The 15,768-nt window shown below is 46.2% G+C and overlaps 1 protein-coding gene across 1 annotated transcript in view; it reads left to right on the top strand.

Moving 5' to 3' along the window:
- Nucleotides 1-15,768, top strand: part of FAM135B (family with sequence similarity 135 member B) — a 310,367-nt gene that overhangs the window by 174,241 nt on the left and 120,358 nt on the right. Inside the window, exon 4 of the mRNA XM_090040700.1 lies at nucleotides 15,518-15,657. Within this exon, the coding sequence (XP_089896826.1) occupies nucleotides 15,518-15,657 (140 nt within the window). The remainder of the gene's footprint in view (nucleotides 1-15,517; nucleotides 15,658-15,768) is intronic.

Genomic DNA, 15,768 nt, shown 5'->3' with positions numbered 1-15,768 from the left:
AAACCTACTCTCTGATAATTTGTGTCCATTGTTCCTTGTCATGCCAGGGGGCGCTCGGGGAAACAGTGTCTCCCGCAAACCCTTCTGGTCCCCCCTGGTGAGTTTATAGACAGTCACCAGGTCCCCCCTCAGCCTTCTTTTGTGAAGGCTGAACAGGTTCAGGTCCTGCAGTCTTTCATTGTAGGGTCTGCCCTGTTCTTCCCAGATCATTCAGGTGGCCTCCTCTGGACCCTCTCAATGCTGTCCACATCCCTCCTGAAATGGGGTGCACAGAACTGGACACAGTACTCCAGCTGTGGCCTGACCAGCGTCGCATAGAGGGGGAGGATCACCTCCCTGGCTCTACTTGTCGTGCATCCACAGGTGCATCTCAAGGTGCGGTTAGCCCTGCCAACCGTGACCTCGCATTGTCGGCCCATGTTCATCTTGGAGTCAATAATGACTCCAAGATCCCTTTCTGCCTCTGTGCTCTCAAGAAGGGAGTTTCCCATTCTATAAGTGTGCTGCTGGTTTCTACTGCCTACGTGCAGTACCCTGCACTTGTCAGTATTGAAACGCATCCTGTGTATATTAGTCCACTCCTGTAACCTATCCAGATCTTGCTGCAATCTTTCCCTCCCTACTAGCATGCTCAGCTCACCCCAAATTTTGGCATCATCAGCAAATTTAAATAGGTTGCATTTCACCCCGTCGTCCAAATCGCTGATAAAGAAATTGAACAGCGCAGGCCCAAGGACCGAGCCCTGGGGGACTCTGCTGCCCACTTCCACGCAGGTCGAATATGACCCATCCGCCACCACCCTCTGAGTATGACCCTTGAGCCAATCTGCAATCCATCTGACTGTGTAGGCATCAATGCCACAGTTGCCTAGTTTTTTAATGAGGATGGGGTGGGAGACAGTGTCAAAGGCCTTGCTGAAGTCTAGAAAGACTACGTCCACGGCGACACCTGCATACATTGCCTTTATGACCTGATCATAAAAGGCAATCAGGTTGGTCTGACATGACCTGCCCCTAATGAAACCGTGCTGGTTGCCCTTGAGCATTCTCCCTGAAGCCAGCCCATCACAGATGTGCTCCTTGAGGATCTTCTCAAAGAGTTTCCCAAGGATAGAGGTAAGACTGATGGGCCTATAATTGCCCGAGTCCTCTCTCTTCCCTTTTTCAGTTTTGGTTTCCACCCTATCAGAGAGTTATGAACTGGTTTCTCCAGTGCAAAGCAACACAAATTATTAGGGACCTGGGAGGCAAGACTTATGAGGAAAGGCTTAAAGCCCAAGTTATTTAGTTTGGAGGAGAGAAGACTGAGGGGGTTTTGATAACAGTTTCAAATACCTGAACAGCAGTTACAGAGAGGATGGAGATGGACTTTTGTCTGGGGCCATAAGGGACAGGACCCCAAGCTTCGGCAAGGAAAATTTAAATTGGAGATTAGGAAAAACTTTCTTACTACAAAGGTAGTTGAGAATTGGGACAGGCCTCCTAGACAAATTGTGGGATCTCCATCCCTGGACATTTTCAGAGGGGGTTAGACGGACCCTTAGCTCAGATGGTCTAGTCAGGGGTGCTCCTGCCTTGAGCGGGGGGCTGGACTAGGTGACTTGTGATGCCACGTCCAGGTCTACTTTCCTATGATATTACCCACACTCTTCATGCATTGATAGTCTACATCATGTGTTTTATGTATGCCAGAACTATTTTAACTTTACATTTTTCAATAATTATAGAGTCCCACCCCCTGAATTGTTTATTAGCAGGTGTGACATGCCCATCAGAAACTGGTGACCATCCACACTATTCAAGGTTAACCTGTTTTCCAGAAGTGTGAGATGGAATAAGATATTTTTGTCTGGATTTCAACTACTGCCTGCACAGTTCTTTGCAACTGAGATCTAGCTTTTCCTTTCTAATGAGATTTCTACTGTCACCTTTTTAAAGCCTGGACTTCATTGCTGTCACCCTCCCACCCACTCATGTACAAACAGTAGTAGAAGTGGGAAATGATGGGCTGGTTGATAGCAGGGAAGAACCAAGGAGAAACAAGTGTTTTTCTGTACTGGAAAAAAAAATGAAGTTTAGATAAAACATGTCTAAGCTGACTCGGAAGACACCATGAGAGGCTGAACACAAAGTCTTCTTGTGAAGCCGGAGATGCAAACTGCACAGGGGGTGGGTTAAGTATTGAGAAGTTTTTGGTTTTCTTTTTCCAGGAACTTCAAGTCTACATTCAAAAACATCTTTCAGATCTCATTCACATCTACCCTAAGCTGTGCAATGTAAAATGTTCATAAAGCGTGTGTAAATTAAGCTTATGGCTACTTTCTGCTACCTGAAGGATGTAAAGGTGGTGTGAAATGTTCAAAATATTGAAGGTAAATGAGAATCTTTTACCTTTTGTATTAAAATTCAAGTCAGTGGGAAATTTGCCAGCTGACGGCAATGGACGCACAAAATCAATATAACACTTGCAAAAGAGACCAAATTACATGCCCCCACACCCTCCATCCCCCAATTTCAGTAGTGGAGAGAAACTAAAAGTTCTAAAGACATGCAACAAGATGCTAGTTTGGGATGTTAGTGTGTCAGGAAAGGCTTAGGAAAGGAGATCAAGGTTAGCATTACGGGCAGTTAGCATTAGAGGCTATAGGCTTTACAGGCGGGATAGAGAAGGAAGGAAAGGTGGGGGTGTGGCACTCTGTCAGGGAGCACTACACATCCTCTGCCAGCAGAATGGGGTCAGAGGAAGGGCAGGGTTGAGATTCAAAGGGACTGTGGGGAGAGCTGTTTGACGGTGGGGATCTACTACCGACCCTCCAACCAAGGGGAGGAGCTGGACTGGGAATATTTGGGCCAGCTTGCAGAGGCACTTAAGGCAAGGGATGTAGTTGTCATGGGTTATTTTAATTACCCGGACATCTGCTGGGAGGAACAGTCAGCCAGGACGGACCGTTCCAGGAGGTTCCTAGCTGAGATACAGGACCTCCACTTAATCCAGGAGATGCACAGTCCCACCAGAGGAAATGCCCTGTTGGACCTGGTCCTGGCCACAGGCGATGACCTGGTAAGGGGCCTCCAGGTCCTCGACCACCTGGTGATAGCGATCATCGCTTGCTGGAATTCACCATCCAGCACGGTGTCAAGGGCCTGCAGCAAGATGGTAGCCCTAGACTTTAGGAGGGCCAGCTTCAACAAGTTGAGGAGACTAGTGGGAGAGGCACTGGGGTCCTTGAGGGCAGGGGAACTCAGTGTCCAGGACGAGTGGTCGTTCATTAAGGAAACGATACTCAGGGCCCAAGGGGAGTCCATCCCAACAAGATACAAGGGGGGCAAGAGTGCCCAAAAGCCCCCCTGGCTCACCAAGGGCGTCTGGGAATGCCTGCTTGCCAAAAAGGCAGCATACACCTGGTGGAAGGGGGGTGCTATCTCCAAAGAGGAGTATACCTCCTCTGCTCGGGCCTGTAGGGGGGTGGTCAGGAAAGCTAAGGCGGACATAGAGCTAGGAATAGCATCCAAGATCAAAGATAATAAAAATTCCTTTTTCAAATACATAGGGAGGATGAAGAAGGCACCGGGTAATGTGAGGACCCTGCAAAGTATGCTGGGCAATCTGGTGGTTGCGCCAGAGGAGAAAGTGGAACTCTTTAACTAATTCTTCACGTCCGTTTTCTTGTACAGGGACTGGGACTTCCACGCTGTGATGCCAGATGGACTTGAGGGGGATGCCTCCAGACCTCAGGTTGGGGAGGACCGGGTTAGAGAGCTTCTGGAGGGGCTGGACATGTTCAAGTCAGCGGGTCTAGATGCTCTCCACCCCAGGGTGTTGAGGGGGAGCTAGCTGGGGTTATTGCAGGGCCCTTGGCACAGCTGCCTGAGCGCTCGTGGTGCTCTGGCCAGGTGCTGGATGACTGGAAGATGGCTAATGTGGTCCCCATCTTCAAAAAAGGGAAGAGAGAGGACCCGGGCAACATTAGGCCTGTCAGTCTTACCTCTATCCTTGGGAAACTCTTGAGAAGATCCTCAAGGAGCACGTCTGTGATGAAACCAGCACAGTTTCATTAGGGACAAGTCATGTCAGACCAACCTGATTGCCTTTTATGATCAGGTCACAAAGGCAATGGATACAGGTGTTGCCATGGACATAGTCTTTCTAGACTTCAGCAAGGCCTTTGATACCGTCTCCCACCCCATCCTCATTAAAAAACTAGATGACTATGGCATTGATGCCTACACAGTCAGCTGGATTGCAGACTGGCTGAAGGGTCGTACTCAGAGGGTGGTGGTGGATGGGTCATATTCGACCTGGGGGGAAGTGGGCAGTGGAGTCCCCCAGGGCTCGGTCCTTGGGCCTGTGCTGTTCAATTTTTTCATCAGCGATTTGGATGACAGGGTGAATTGCAACCTGTTTAAATTCGCTGATGATACCAAAATTTGGGGTGAGGTGAGCATGCTAGCAGGGAGGGAAAGACTGCAACAAGACCTGGATAGGTTACAGGAGTGGGCTGACATAAACAGGATGCGTTTCAATACTGCACGTAGGCAGTAGAAACCAGCAGCACACTTATAAGATGGGAAACTCCCTTCTTGAGAGCACGGAGATGGAAAGGGATCTTGGAGTCATTACTGACTCCAAGAAAAACATGGGCCAGCAATGCGAGGTCACGGTTGGCAGGGCTAACCGCACCTTGTCGTGCATCCACAGATGCATCTCAAGTACAGCCGGGGAGGTGATCCTCTCCCTCTATGTGATGCAGGTCAGGCCACAGCTGGAGTACTGTGTCCAGTTCTGTGCGCCCCATTTCAGGAGGGATGTGGACAACATTGAGAGGGTCCAGAGGAGGACCACCCGCATGATCTGGGGACAACAGGGCAGACCCTACAATGAGAGACTGCGGGACCTGAACCTGTTCAGCCTTCACAAAAGAAGGCTGAGGGGGGAACCTGGTGACTGCCTATAAACTCACTAGGGGGGACCAGAAGGGTTTAGGGGAGACACTGTTTCCCCGAGCGCCCCCTGGCATAACAAGGAACAATGGACACAAATTATTAGAGAGGAGGTTTAGATTAGACATCCGCAAGAACTACTTCACAGTCAGGGCAGCTAGGATCTGGAACCAGCTTCCAAGGGAAGTGGTGCTGGCTCCTACCCTGGGGATCTTTAAGAAGAGGCTTGATGCCTACCTGGCTGGACTCATTTGAGTCCAGTCTTTTCTCCCACTCAGGCTTGAAGATCTACAAGGTCCCTTCCCAACCGACTTCTATGGTTTTATGATAATATATGATGCCTTTGAATATTTGGAAGGCTTTCAGAAAGACGGAGAAACACTGATCTTGCTTGCTCTAGAGGATGGGGCGCATGGCTATGAGTGAAACTGCAGTTTAGGAGATTAAATCTCAGGAAAAAAATCTGACTGTAAGAATAAAAGAAGAGCAGAACAATTTGGCGAGGGAGGTCCTGGACTGTCCTTCATTGGTGATTTGGAAGAAGAGATTGAATACAAGTCTGTCTGGGATGAACTGGGAGTAACACATCCTGCATCTCTGTAGGGGACTGGACTAGATGGTATTTGAACTTGGATTTCTATCCATTTCACTCTTAGGGTGCAGACAGAAGTGACAATTTTTGCCCTGTCTGGCCAGAGAAAGTAGTGACCACACACAATTACACAGCTGCAGACAGCTTCAAAATTGGGTGAAAATCTAAACCTACATTGCATGGGAAGTCAGCTGAAGATATTTCAAAACACAGTGTCTGCTGTAACATCTGTCTGCACTGCCTGCCAGCCTCGAGATGTTTTTAGACTGGGAGACGGGAAAGGGAGTAGAGGGAGTTTGGTTTCAGCCCCCACTGGGGGGTGGGGTGGGTATATTGGAGCCCCCAAGGTTGGGGGCTCCAATTCACCCCCCCCCAGAGCTGGCTAGGAAATGCCTTGAATGAGCTCCCTCTGCATCCTCCCCCCACTCCTGTTCTGAAACAGGGGCAGGCTGGGAGAGAGGAGGGTCTTTGCTAGGGGAAGCCAGCTGCAGGCTCCCAGCCAGCAACTAGATTTCCTCCCCAGGAACCGACAGTGAACTTCTGTTTGGTCCGGGGGATCATTGTAACTCAGAGCACTCCCAGCAAAGTGTTCTCAGTTACAGCAGGGAGCTGCACTTCTGTCTGCACCCTTAGTTTCAGAATAGCATCCTATTCTTTTCACCAACCAAGGTTATAATGGGATATGGTATTTTTGCTGTCAGAAATGATCATGGATTATATATTGTTGTCAGAAAGGAAAGCGGTGGAATTGGGATTTACCTTTGGGGACTAGGTGAGCAGTTCTGTTTCCTGCAGATATGAATTCTGTGGTTTTGAGGAGAGTCCATCCCATCGTCCACTTGGTTTATTCAGCATTATCTTTCATGTCAGCATTAACTCGTGGAGGATCCCATTCTGCATTGGCTATTGGTAGTCACAAGTGTTAGTAGGCAGGGTCAAGACGAGCACTGGAGCATAGCAGGGCTTTCCCTGCTCTCCCCCTCTCTTTTTCCTTGGGGACTATGGGACATCTTCAAAGTGATGGGTCCTAGTTGTACCTTCAAAACCCTTTGCTCTTCTCTGAAATCCCAGGCACATTGTGTTGAATTTCCAAGGCACTTCTGAGAGACTGTTTTTCATGGAGATAGTATGATCTATTCCAAAACGTGTTTCCAGCTGGTTTGATGAGGAGAGGAGCACTTCAGTTCTTATTTTGCACCTCCCTAATGTTTAAAAAAGCAGTAACTATGTTTTCTAACCCATACTCCTGCTTAGATCAAATGTGGTATCGTCATAAAGGCCAGGACTGTATTAATACACAGAGCAGCGGATCTTTATTCCACTCCATCACTTTCTGTCTCAAGGTTGCCTCTTACAGTGTACTTGGCAACTGTACCTTGGCTCTCATCTCCATTGCAGCAAGTCATAAATTTCTGCTGCCTTTTTGCGTGTGTGTATACACACAGACACGCGCAGACTCTATTATACCCCAAAACCCCCCAAAAGGGGGACTTGTTTGTTTGCTTATTTTTTCCTTTTTTAAAATACTGTAATGGAGACATGAAATCTCCAGGAGAAGGGTGCAATAGTTACAACTATTTGATTTGCTGCAATAGTACTATATTTAGCACTTATTTAAGAAGGCATATGGCTTCAACACATGGCAAAGGGAAAGTGAGTCAGAAAAACAAAACTATTTGTATTGATTTTTCTGGTCTCTCTTGGTGATATTTTTCGCATTATAATGCTTGGGGTTTATTATGATGCTGTACTGTTCATTCAAGGAATGTCTGTGTGCCTTATTTTCAGTGATGGAAAGCAAAATTAGCAGGAACTGTGAGTGCCTGTAAATTTTGGCAATGGCAAGAGAAGCTGAAGGAAATGGAGGAACACATACGGTTTAGCAAGTAAACAATCTGGCCGTGATTTCTGAAGACACCGGCTCCACCAAAATTAAGAGGAGTTGAGATGCTCCATAGCAAAAGAGGAAGGATGGCACAAGCCTCAGGGTGCCAGCTGGGCACTTGAGAGACCTGGAGTCAGACCTGACCCTGCCACAATGTCTAGCGTGACCGTAGGAAATTCACTTTGCATGTCGCCTGTCCTTATTTTTTGTAGTATGAATTTAATAGGGTTGGAAGGAACCTCACAAACCATATAACCCAACCCTGGGCATGAATGGAGGGTGATGGTCCTAACCTGTCCCAGACAAATGCCTCTTCAGACTCTTTTTTGAAAACCTCCAGTGAAATAAATGCCGCAACTCCTTCCACTGTCCTAAGGTTTTCCCAGTTAGTTCATGCCCCCTGAGATTTAACCTCAATCTGCTTTGCTTTGTGCATTGCCTGTGGTGACAAAGGAGAATAATTGTTCTTCCTCCTTCTTATGACAGCCTTTGAAAACTGCCTTCGTTTCCATTTTCCAGACTAAGGAAACTTAGTTTCTTCAACCTTTTTCATGTATGGCTTCAACCGTTTCATCATTGTCGCCCATCTCTGGAGCCTCTCTAGTCTCTCTACTTCCTTCTCAAAATGTTGTGCCCAGAACTGGACCCACTAAAGCCTAACCAACGCCTAGTATAGAAGTAGTCTCACTTTCCACGTCCTGCATACACAATTTCTGTAGCACTTCTCTTCCTTTCTCTGAGATGCCATGTAAATGCTATAAATGGGAACCGTATAAGTACCCGAAGCCAACAATGGTTTCCCAGAACTGTGTGTTTACTCAGAAAAAAACAAGTACTTAAGTCTGCATTACTATTCAGACAGAAATAGCTTTAAGGCAGAAACCAGGCTTACTAATATCGCAGCTTTCTTTTATATATGTTCTTTCACGGTAACGGTTTCATTAAACCAAGGCTTGGCACAATCCAGTGTCTTCGTTTATTTGAGCAATAACATAATTGTATTATTTTCTTCTTAGACATTGAGAGGGTTGGGGGGTCATTATCGTTTAAATAATCATCTTATTTCGGTGCTGGGTACTAAAGGAATAGTAATAGGCTTGTTTTTTTGCCCTGCTTTTTTTTTTTAAATTCAAGATTATGCAATCCCAAGATCATGTCATTTTTTCTCTAGTATTATGTATACGCATTTCATACACGCCTTTTCACACTCATCCTGGGAATGCAAGCACTGCTGTACTGGGTCAGGACTATGATCGAACAAGGAGTAGGCTACTGCCCCAGGTCCAACCATGGCAAGCATCTGAGGAAGAGTATGAGAAACCAGGGGTGTGCAGAGTGGCTATCCCTGGTTGTACCCTCCCAGCAAGCAGCAGTCACAGAGTTAGGGATGTACTGAAACTGAGGTCCCATCCCTGGGACCGGTATTTAACACCTCCGGGGCATCTTTTCCAAAAAAATGTCTCCCCCGTGGGTTTATGCTCCACTCTGGCATTGATAGTATCATAATTGTATGTGTAGGGTTGCATTTAGAGGAAAATAAAATAAATGTTGGTGCCTATACAGTTATTGTCTAGGATATTAGAAGCGGTTTGATTGCATTGCTGCACCCTGACCTGAAGAAGGGGTGGGACAGGTTTTCACTAACTTATTTGAGCAGGGCATAACAGAAGAAATGATGAGTCGGTGTGTGTTTCTCCTCTTTTCTTCTGATAGAAGAATAAATTATTTTGGTCCTCCTTGGAGCTGCTTCCCCCCACCACAGGGCTTTTAGCCACTCTGAGCAGTGAGTAGCTGGCAGAGACTGAGTAAAGGCATTTCCCGTCAACCCTTGTTCTTCCTTACCCCCTGCCGTTAAAGTTAGTTATATAAGCAGAACCGATGGAGGTGGAGAAGGGTGGGGAGAAATTAGGGCTGTCTTCTTCCTGAACAGTTGGAAAAGGGCTGAGGCAATCTAGTCTCCCGCGATTAAGAGCCATGCTGTACAGAGCACAATTTGCTTTGGGGGGGTGGGGGATGTTTTAATTCATTTTGTCTGGAGGAAACACATTTTCCACACCTTTTAACATTTTCATTGCTGAGGTTTGCTGTTTGTTTTGTAGGCAAAACTGGCATAGGTGTTTCCAGAGGGTTGTGTTTCCATCGTTGAATGCAAGATTTATGCTAGATGAACTAGTCCATTTTAAGATGACTCACCATGGGATAAATCGCAAGGGTTTCTTGATAATCTGTGGTATCTTGTGAGAAATCTTAGAGTCAAAGGGTAGGGGCATTTGAGATGCGTATTATTGCTTATTGCAGGAGCACTTTAGTTGGGTCGTAGTTAAAGTTGAGAAGATATTTATCTTTTTTTTTTTTTCTTTTTTTTTTTTACAGTTCAAAGGTCAAATTTTTTTCCAACTGCTCAAAAATTCACTTGCTAAGTCAGACTGCCTCAACATTTGTTTTGCCTCGTGGACGTGCCGTGTAAAACGGTGGCCTGAATTTGGGGTCATAAGAGCAAAGGCAGGCTCCCCCATGCCATGAAAAAAATGTTTCATAAAGCGCATAAAGCTCTACCCACTTCTTTTGTGCTTGCCGGAGACTCAAGCTGTGGCTCTGGCTGTCTTTCACCAGATCCCAGCTCGTGCCTGGCAGCTGCTGACTTGTTGGAGAAGTCATATAAAAAAAGGTTAAAGGAAGAATTTAGCTTTCTAGACGGTGGGGTTCACATCCGTGTGCCAAACAGATTGTGGTGTGCAGATGGCCGGAGACCGTCCCGTAGGTATTCTAGCTAGCTGGCATTCATGCAACCTGGGGAACTCAAAAGGGCATTTTCCAGGCTTTGAATCTCTGCATTGCCCAGACATTGCAAATGTGAAACCTGTCCCAGGGAGCAGTCGGAGAAGGAGCTGTAGGCATGTCTCCATGATGCGATGCTGGTGAAGGATTTTTATGGAGAGGGAATCAGGGCACAGGAGGGAATTCGATGACCCTCAAGCTCTTTTTGAGAGGAAACGAGTGACATGTCTGAATGCTGGCTGCAGGGGGGGTCTATAGGAGAAAGGACTATAGCAGGGGGCTATAGAAGAAAGGGATTTGGGGTTGCAGTGAAGGGAGGGGGGTGAAAGGAGATAGGTAGTTGACAGGCCAAGATTTGGATTGAGGGGAGGATAGGTACATAGGAGGAAGCAGGGTTGAGTGACAGTGGTGAGTGAAGATTTGGGGCACTGTAAATCCCATATTTCTACATTCACAATGGGATTTGGGAGTGGAGTGTGAGCCCCTCTATCTGCCTGCCAGTGCACCCTCTCCTCCCCCTCCCATTTTACTTAGGATCAGGGCACCCCCAAAAGTGGTGTAGCTGTAAGACGCTGGAAATGAGGAAATGCAAAATTAAGGCACTTGTGTGGGGGAGAGGAGAGAAAGTAGAGGCATGGCAGAGGTGCTGGGACCCAGCTCAGTGTGCACGTTATCCTACAGAACCAGTGGGTGGGTGACCCTCCAGTCAGCTGTGGCATGTGAGATGTGTACTTCAAAAATGAAAGCTTCAGCAAGCATGGGGCATATTTTTTTTTATATGGCCATAGCTGCAAAAGTACCAGTGGTTTCATGCAAAGACAAGTCAAAAGGGCAGTCTCAGTCACAGGAAAGGGAGAGATAAGCCAGTCTTCATTCACATCAAGTCACGGCAAGCAGCATAGGAAGAAATTTCCAAGCTTCTTAGACACAGAACATGTCAGTGGGGACCCTCATCCCTGAGAGCAACTCTGTACATTATCACCACTCCAATGGACAAAGATTGGGAAGGGCTCTTTGGAAATGGCACCGGGTTCTTGACTTTCCAGCACCGCAGCTGCAAATGCAGAGGCCTGGGACTGCTTCAATGAACCCAGACTCCTCCGCACAACTTCAGTGAGTTCTGCTTCAACTTGGACTGACGCAAACCTTTCTTAATGCAGAAGTAAAACGGCTGGGTTCAGCTCAATGTGGCACAGACCTCGGCAAACCCAAGAGCTAGTGTTAAAGCCCATGACTAGAACAACCTTAGCTCTTGCCCCTACCTTCTCCCTCCCCGCGAGCTGGCAGTAGCCACCCATGCTCCAGTGACAATGGCAGCTAGGAGTAGCTGTCTTCAGTGGTGGGGGGTATAGCGGGAGCATATTGGCAAAGTTGAGGTGGTGGTAGTCATACCCCCACCCAATGAAGGAGAAGTGATGGGTCCCTAGCAGGATATAGTTAGTTTGTCTTGCTTCAGCTGGGAGTGAAGAAGTTCAGGTCTCTAAGAGCTTACACATGTCTTCTCATTATTGGGCTAATTGCTACTGAGGTGGGAGATGATGGAGGTCAGTCGGTTGGAGGTGAAGTGGGTAGAAGTGTTTGATGGCACTCTGTTCCTAAGGGTGAAGGCAGTTTTGAAAGCAGAGGGAAGGAGCTATAACATTTACCCAATATTTAATGATTTCTCTGGGGCTGGTAAAATGAATATAAGGCTGGCATAGGCAGGCCCTGTTTAGTAACATCTGATGGAGCCTAACCTGTCTTCGACATGTGATGAGCAAGTCTTTGTAGGTTGTAATGCAATGACAGCTGTCTACATTTTGAAAGATAGGAACAAATTAAACATTTCAACTGAAGAAAAAGATTCTGAAATTTCAAACTACAAAAGAAGTCTTCTGGATAAGGATGAGGTAAATCCACCTTGTATTTCAGTGTCTTATCACAATATTGCTGACCCCACGATTTAATTGAGAGACAAGGTAGGGAAACAAGCATGTGGTTGTTTGAAATCCTGTGATCTTTCAGTAATACCTTCCCCTGCCAAAGGGGGAAAAAGAAGGCTTTGGCAATCTGTTTCCTGATTTCTGTTTTAATTTGGTAGGCGAGAAGGGGGAGTAGGTGAATCGTACCACAATTCACAAAGAAACTGGGGCCAGCTGTATCACTAGAATGGCTCCGGGTGATCAGAATTTGCCTATTTGCACAGATAAAGTGGCAACTGAAACCTTAAAAAATAAGTTGTGTGTGTACAGGTGTGTTATGCATTAACCCAAAGTATCACTGGCCTCTCAATATAGCAGACACTGTGTCCCCTTGCAATGGCTGAGCTGCCGGCAGGGACATTCACTCTTGCAGAGGAAATAAAGAGCCCTAAGTGTCTGAAGTGGCCATCGATTCACTCTTAAAGCAGTGTATGTGTGTTCAACTAAACCCCAGCCTTTACAGAGTAGGAACACAGAGGTCCTTTGACACAGCAAAGCTGTTGCTATTCCACTGTGCCCAGAGGGGCAGGTTGTCGGCATCCTGTCTAAGAGCCCTGCTCTCTCAAAGGACCAAGTACTGCTTTCAAGCCTTGTGTAGCAGTTTCTACAGGTGGACGCAGGAGTGCAGGCTGCCTTCTTCACAATAGCGTGAGCAAGTAGGGCTCAGCGTTGGGCGTGATTAGGCAGCTAGCGTGCTGCAGCGGTTTGCTCTGCAGCTCCGCAGATGACTGCGAGTGTAGATCTCCATGCATCGAGACAATGCCAAATTGCAAAGCTGCTGTGGGTTTGAGAAGGGACTTTGCACCATGGCACTGTATTAATTCACATGGGTACATGACATCTTTGGGATTGTTTGCTGTCTTTGACTTTGACCTTCTCAACAAAAAAATGGTGGCTGTTACACCACCTTGCAAATCTAGCTTTTAAACCAATTACATCTTGGCAGTGGTCCGGGTAGGAGTGTGTTTAAGATGAAAATCACATTAAACGTTCCATCCCCAAAGAGAGTCAGTATTTCAATATCCAAATCAAATAACATAAAGCTCCTTTTGTCCACCAGAAAGGAATGAGAATACATTATATCGGTAATACAATTTCCTTGGTATCTTGCAAATGATGAGGTTTAAATTAAAATAAATATGACTGTGTGCCGTTGAAGAGCTAATCAGGCTCAAGCCTTTTAGCTGAAAGCACAAGTAAGTAAAAGTGAATTTCTCTGGACTGTCTACACTGTATGTGCAGGAGGAGTTGGGCGGATGAAAAGTTTTGTGTGGTCCTCGGTTTGCCAGATACAAATCAGCGTTAAGAGAAATGACATGACTTGGTTTGAGTTTCAGCCATATGGACTCTGTCATTAATGTCCCCAGGTCTGATCTGAATTTCAGTAACTTATTTTTTCCCACAGTATATCTCCTGTTAGACGGCAGACTTTTGCAGGGTCACCTTGGCCTGACCCCAGCAGCCAGGTGATAAATAAATATAATTACGGAAGCTCAATTTATCTGCTGGCCATGGCCTATAAGTCAGTCCCAGCTTCTCCTTTTTAAGTGTTACAAATAAAATTCACAGTTGGAAGTCTTCCACGCTGCTTCATTACTAATATACTCTTAGCCGGGGCTCCTAGTTGTAAATAATACGAGAAGAGCAAAGCCAAAGCAAAGGTTTTCATATAGTAAGATTGCCTCCTCTTGACCCGTGTGTGTCACTAAACAGTGATTGCTCAGACCTCCTAAACAGCACTAGGCCTTTGCTAAAGATGTAGAATAAAACCCGCTGCCTACAGACCCACATGCAAGAAAGCACGTAGTGAATGTGCATTCCTGTGTATAAAAGAATGGATCTAATGGCCTGTTCAAGTAGGGATCACAGCCTTATCTCTCTTCCAAGACTGCGAACCCTGCACTTCTATAGATTTGCATTAAGGTCTGGGATGTATTTGGTAGCCGTGTTGGTCTGAGACAAAAAGTAACCGCCTATGGGGACTTTCTACCATCTTTAATTTTCCCTGAGCCTAATGAAAGGCGTGCAAGTCCGAAAGCTCACAGAAAAAGATAGGGTTTTTTTGTAATTTCTTAGTCAACCTAATAAAAAATCTAATCTCTGAACCAAGGTTTCTGTTAAGGACAGGAGCACTCTCATATCACCGGGTTCGTAGAATTGAATTCCAGCAAAGCATCAGCCGACCTCTGCTTGTGCATCATGCTCCAGAAGTTGGGGCTCCTACAGGATTCAAGTAAGGGTCTGGTTAGGCCTGGCTTTGAGGAAACTTTGAAAGGATATTAGTCCTCTGAAGTAATAACATTATTTCCTGGATTTCCTGTTAAGCACTTTATAGTGCAAGACTCCTAGGTGACTTATGGATACAGTCAGGGCCAGATTAACCCTTTAGTGGGCCCTAGGCAAACAAACTCATGGGACCCCAGCTGAGGATGATTTTTTTTTTTATGGTACTTTTTTCACTCAATACTTATAATATGTAAAATAATCACAGCTGGGCCCCTTTTTCACTTAGGGCCCTAGGCCTGTGCCTGGTTTGCCTATGTGTTAGTTCGGCTCTGCGTACAATGGCACCGAAAGCTGGTGAATCTGCAGCTAGTGTAATACACCATTTGAAGATCAAACAAATCTGGTTGCACCCACTCCCAGCTGTGTTTGGGCATGAGTCTATTTATCCCCATCTAAGAGAGCATGGCAATTAGGTCAAGCTGTAGCAGCTCATGGTTTTAGCGCTGGAGGTCTCCACTATTGTCTCATCTGTGTAAGCCAGAATGGCAGCTGTCTCGTTCTCCAGATCCAAAGATGGCTTGGAAAAGTTTTTTCAGGCTTTTTCTCCATTGAGTTTCATTTTCAGGCTCCTTTGCCCATTTTCATTTCACCTTATAGCAGAGAGGGGTGGTTCTGTTGGCATTTCCAACCCAGTAATAGGGCTTCCTGAAAGTGTCAGAAATCCCAAGATCCTTCTCTTGTTAAGATTTGCAGCCAAATTTTGCAGATCCAAGTCATTCTGATAGACACCAGAAATCTACAGTCTTGTGTATTAAGCCTCCTAGGAGAACAATTCAAGGCTTATCCTTCATTAGGAGAAAATGTCACCAAAATTAATGCTGTTGCAAGGTCAGCAACTCCCACTTGGAAATCCAGCCTGTCTGCTTCAGTTTAACAGTTGTTTTCATGAAATGCCTAGGCAGGGGACCTTTATCCTGCAATAACATTCTGACTCATTAACATCAATTATCGGGAATTCAAGTGTTTAATTACAAGTACAGATACAATGGGGCTGGTTAACGGGGGAAGTCAACATGTACAATACGACATGATCTCATTGCAGTAATCAAATCAATGCTCTGTTGTTTTGCACAGGTGACTCCAGCCTCTGCTCAGCCTGTGTTCATGAGAACAACGTCTACAGCAGAGTGTTTCAGATCTTGTACAGGAACGAGGAGATTGTTCTTAACGAATCGATGAACTTCAGGGTTCACCTCCTCCTAGATGGCGAGAGGGTAAGTTCTTCTGAGAGGTAAATACAGCAGAGAGAGGCCGTAAGTGCTGATCGCAAGCTTTCCACTGGGTTCTGAGACCGAGTTGAAACTGAGGACCCAGGCCAGGGTCAT

Source organism: Crocodylus siamensis, chromosome 3 (genome assembly GCF_052110815.1).
Source record: "Crocodylus siamensis isolate JL-2025a chromosome 3, ASM5211081v1, whole genome shotgun sequence".
NCBI lineage: Eukaryota > Metazoa > Chordata > Crocodylia > Crocodylidae > Crocodylus > Crocodylus siamensis.
This window is presented reverse-complemented; position numbering and strand designations above follow the sequence as displayed.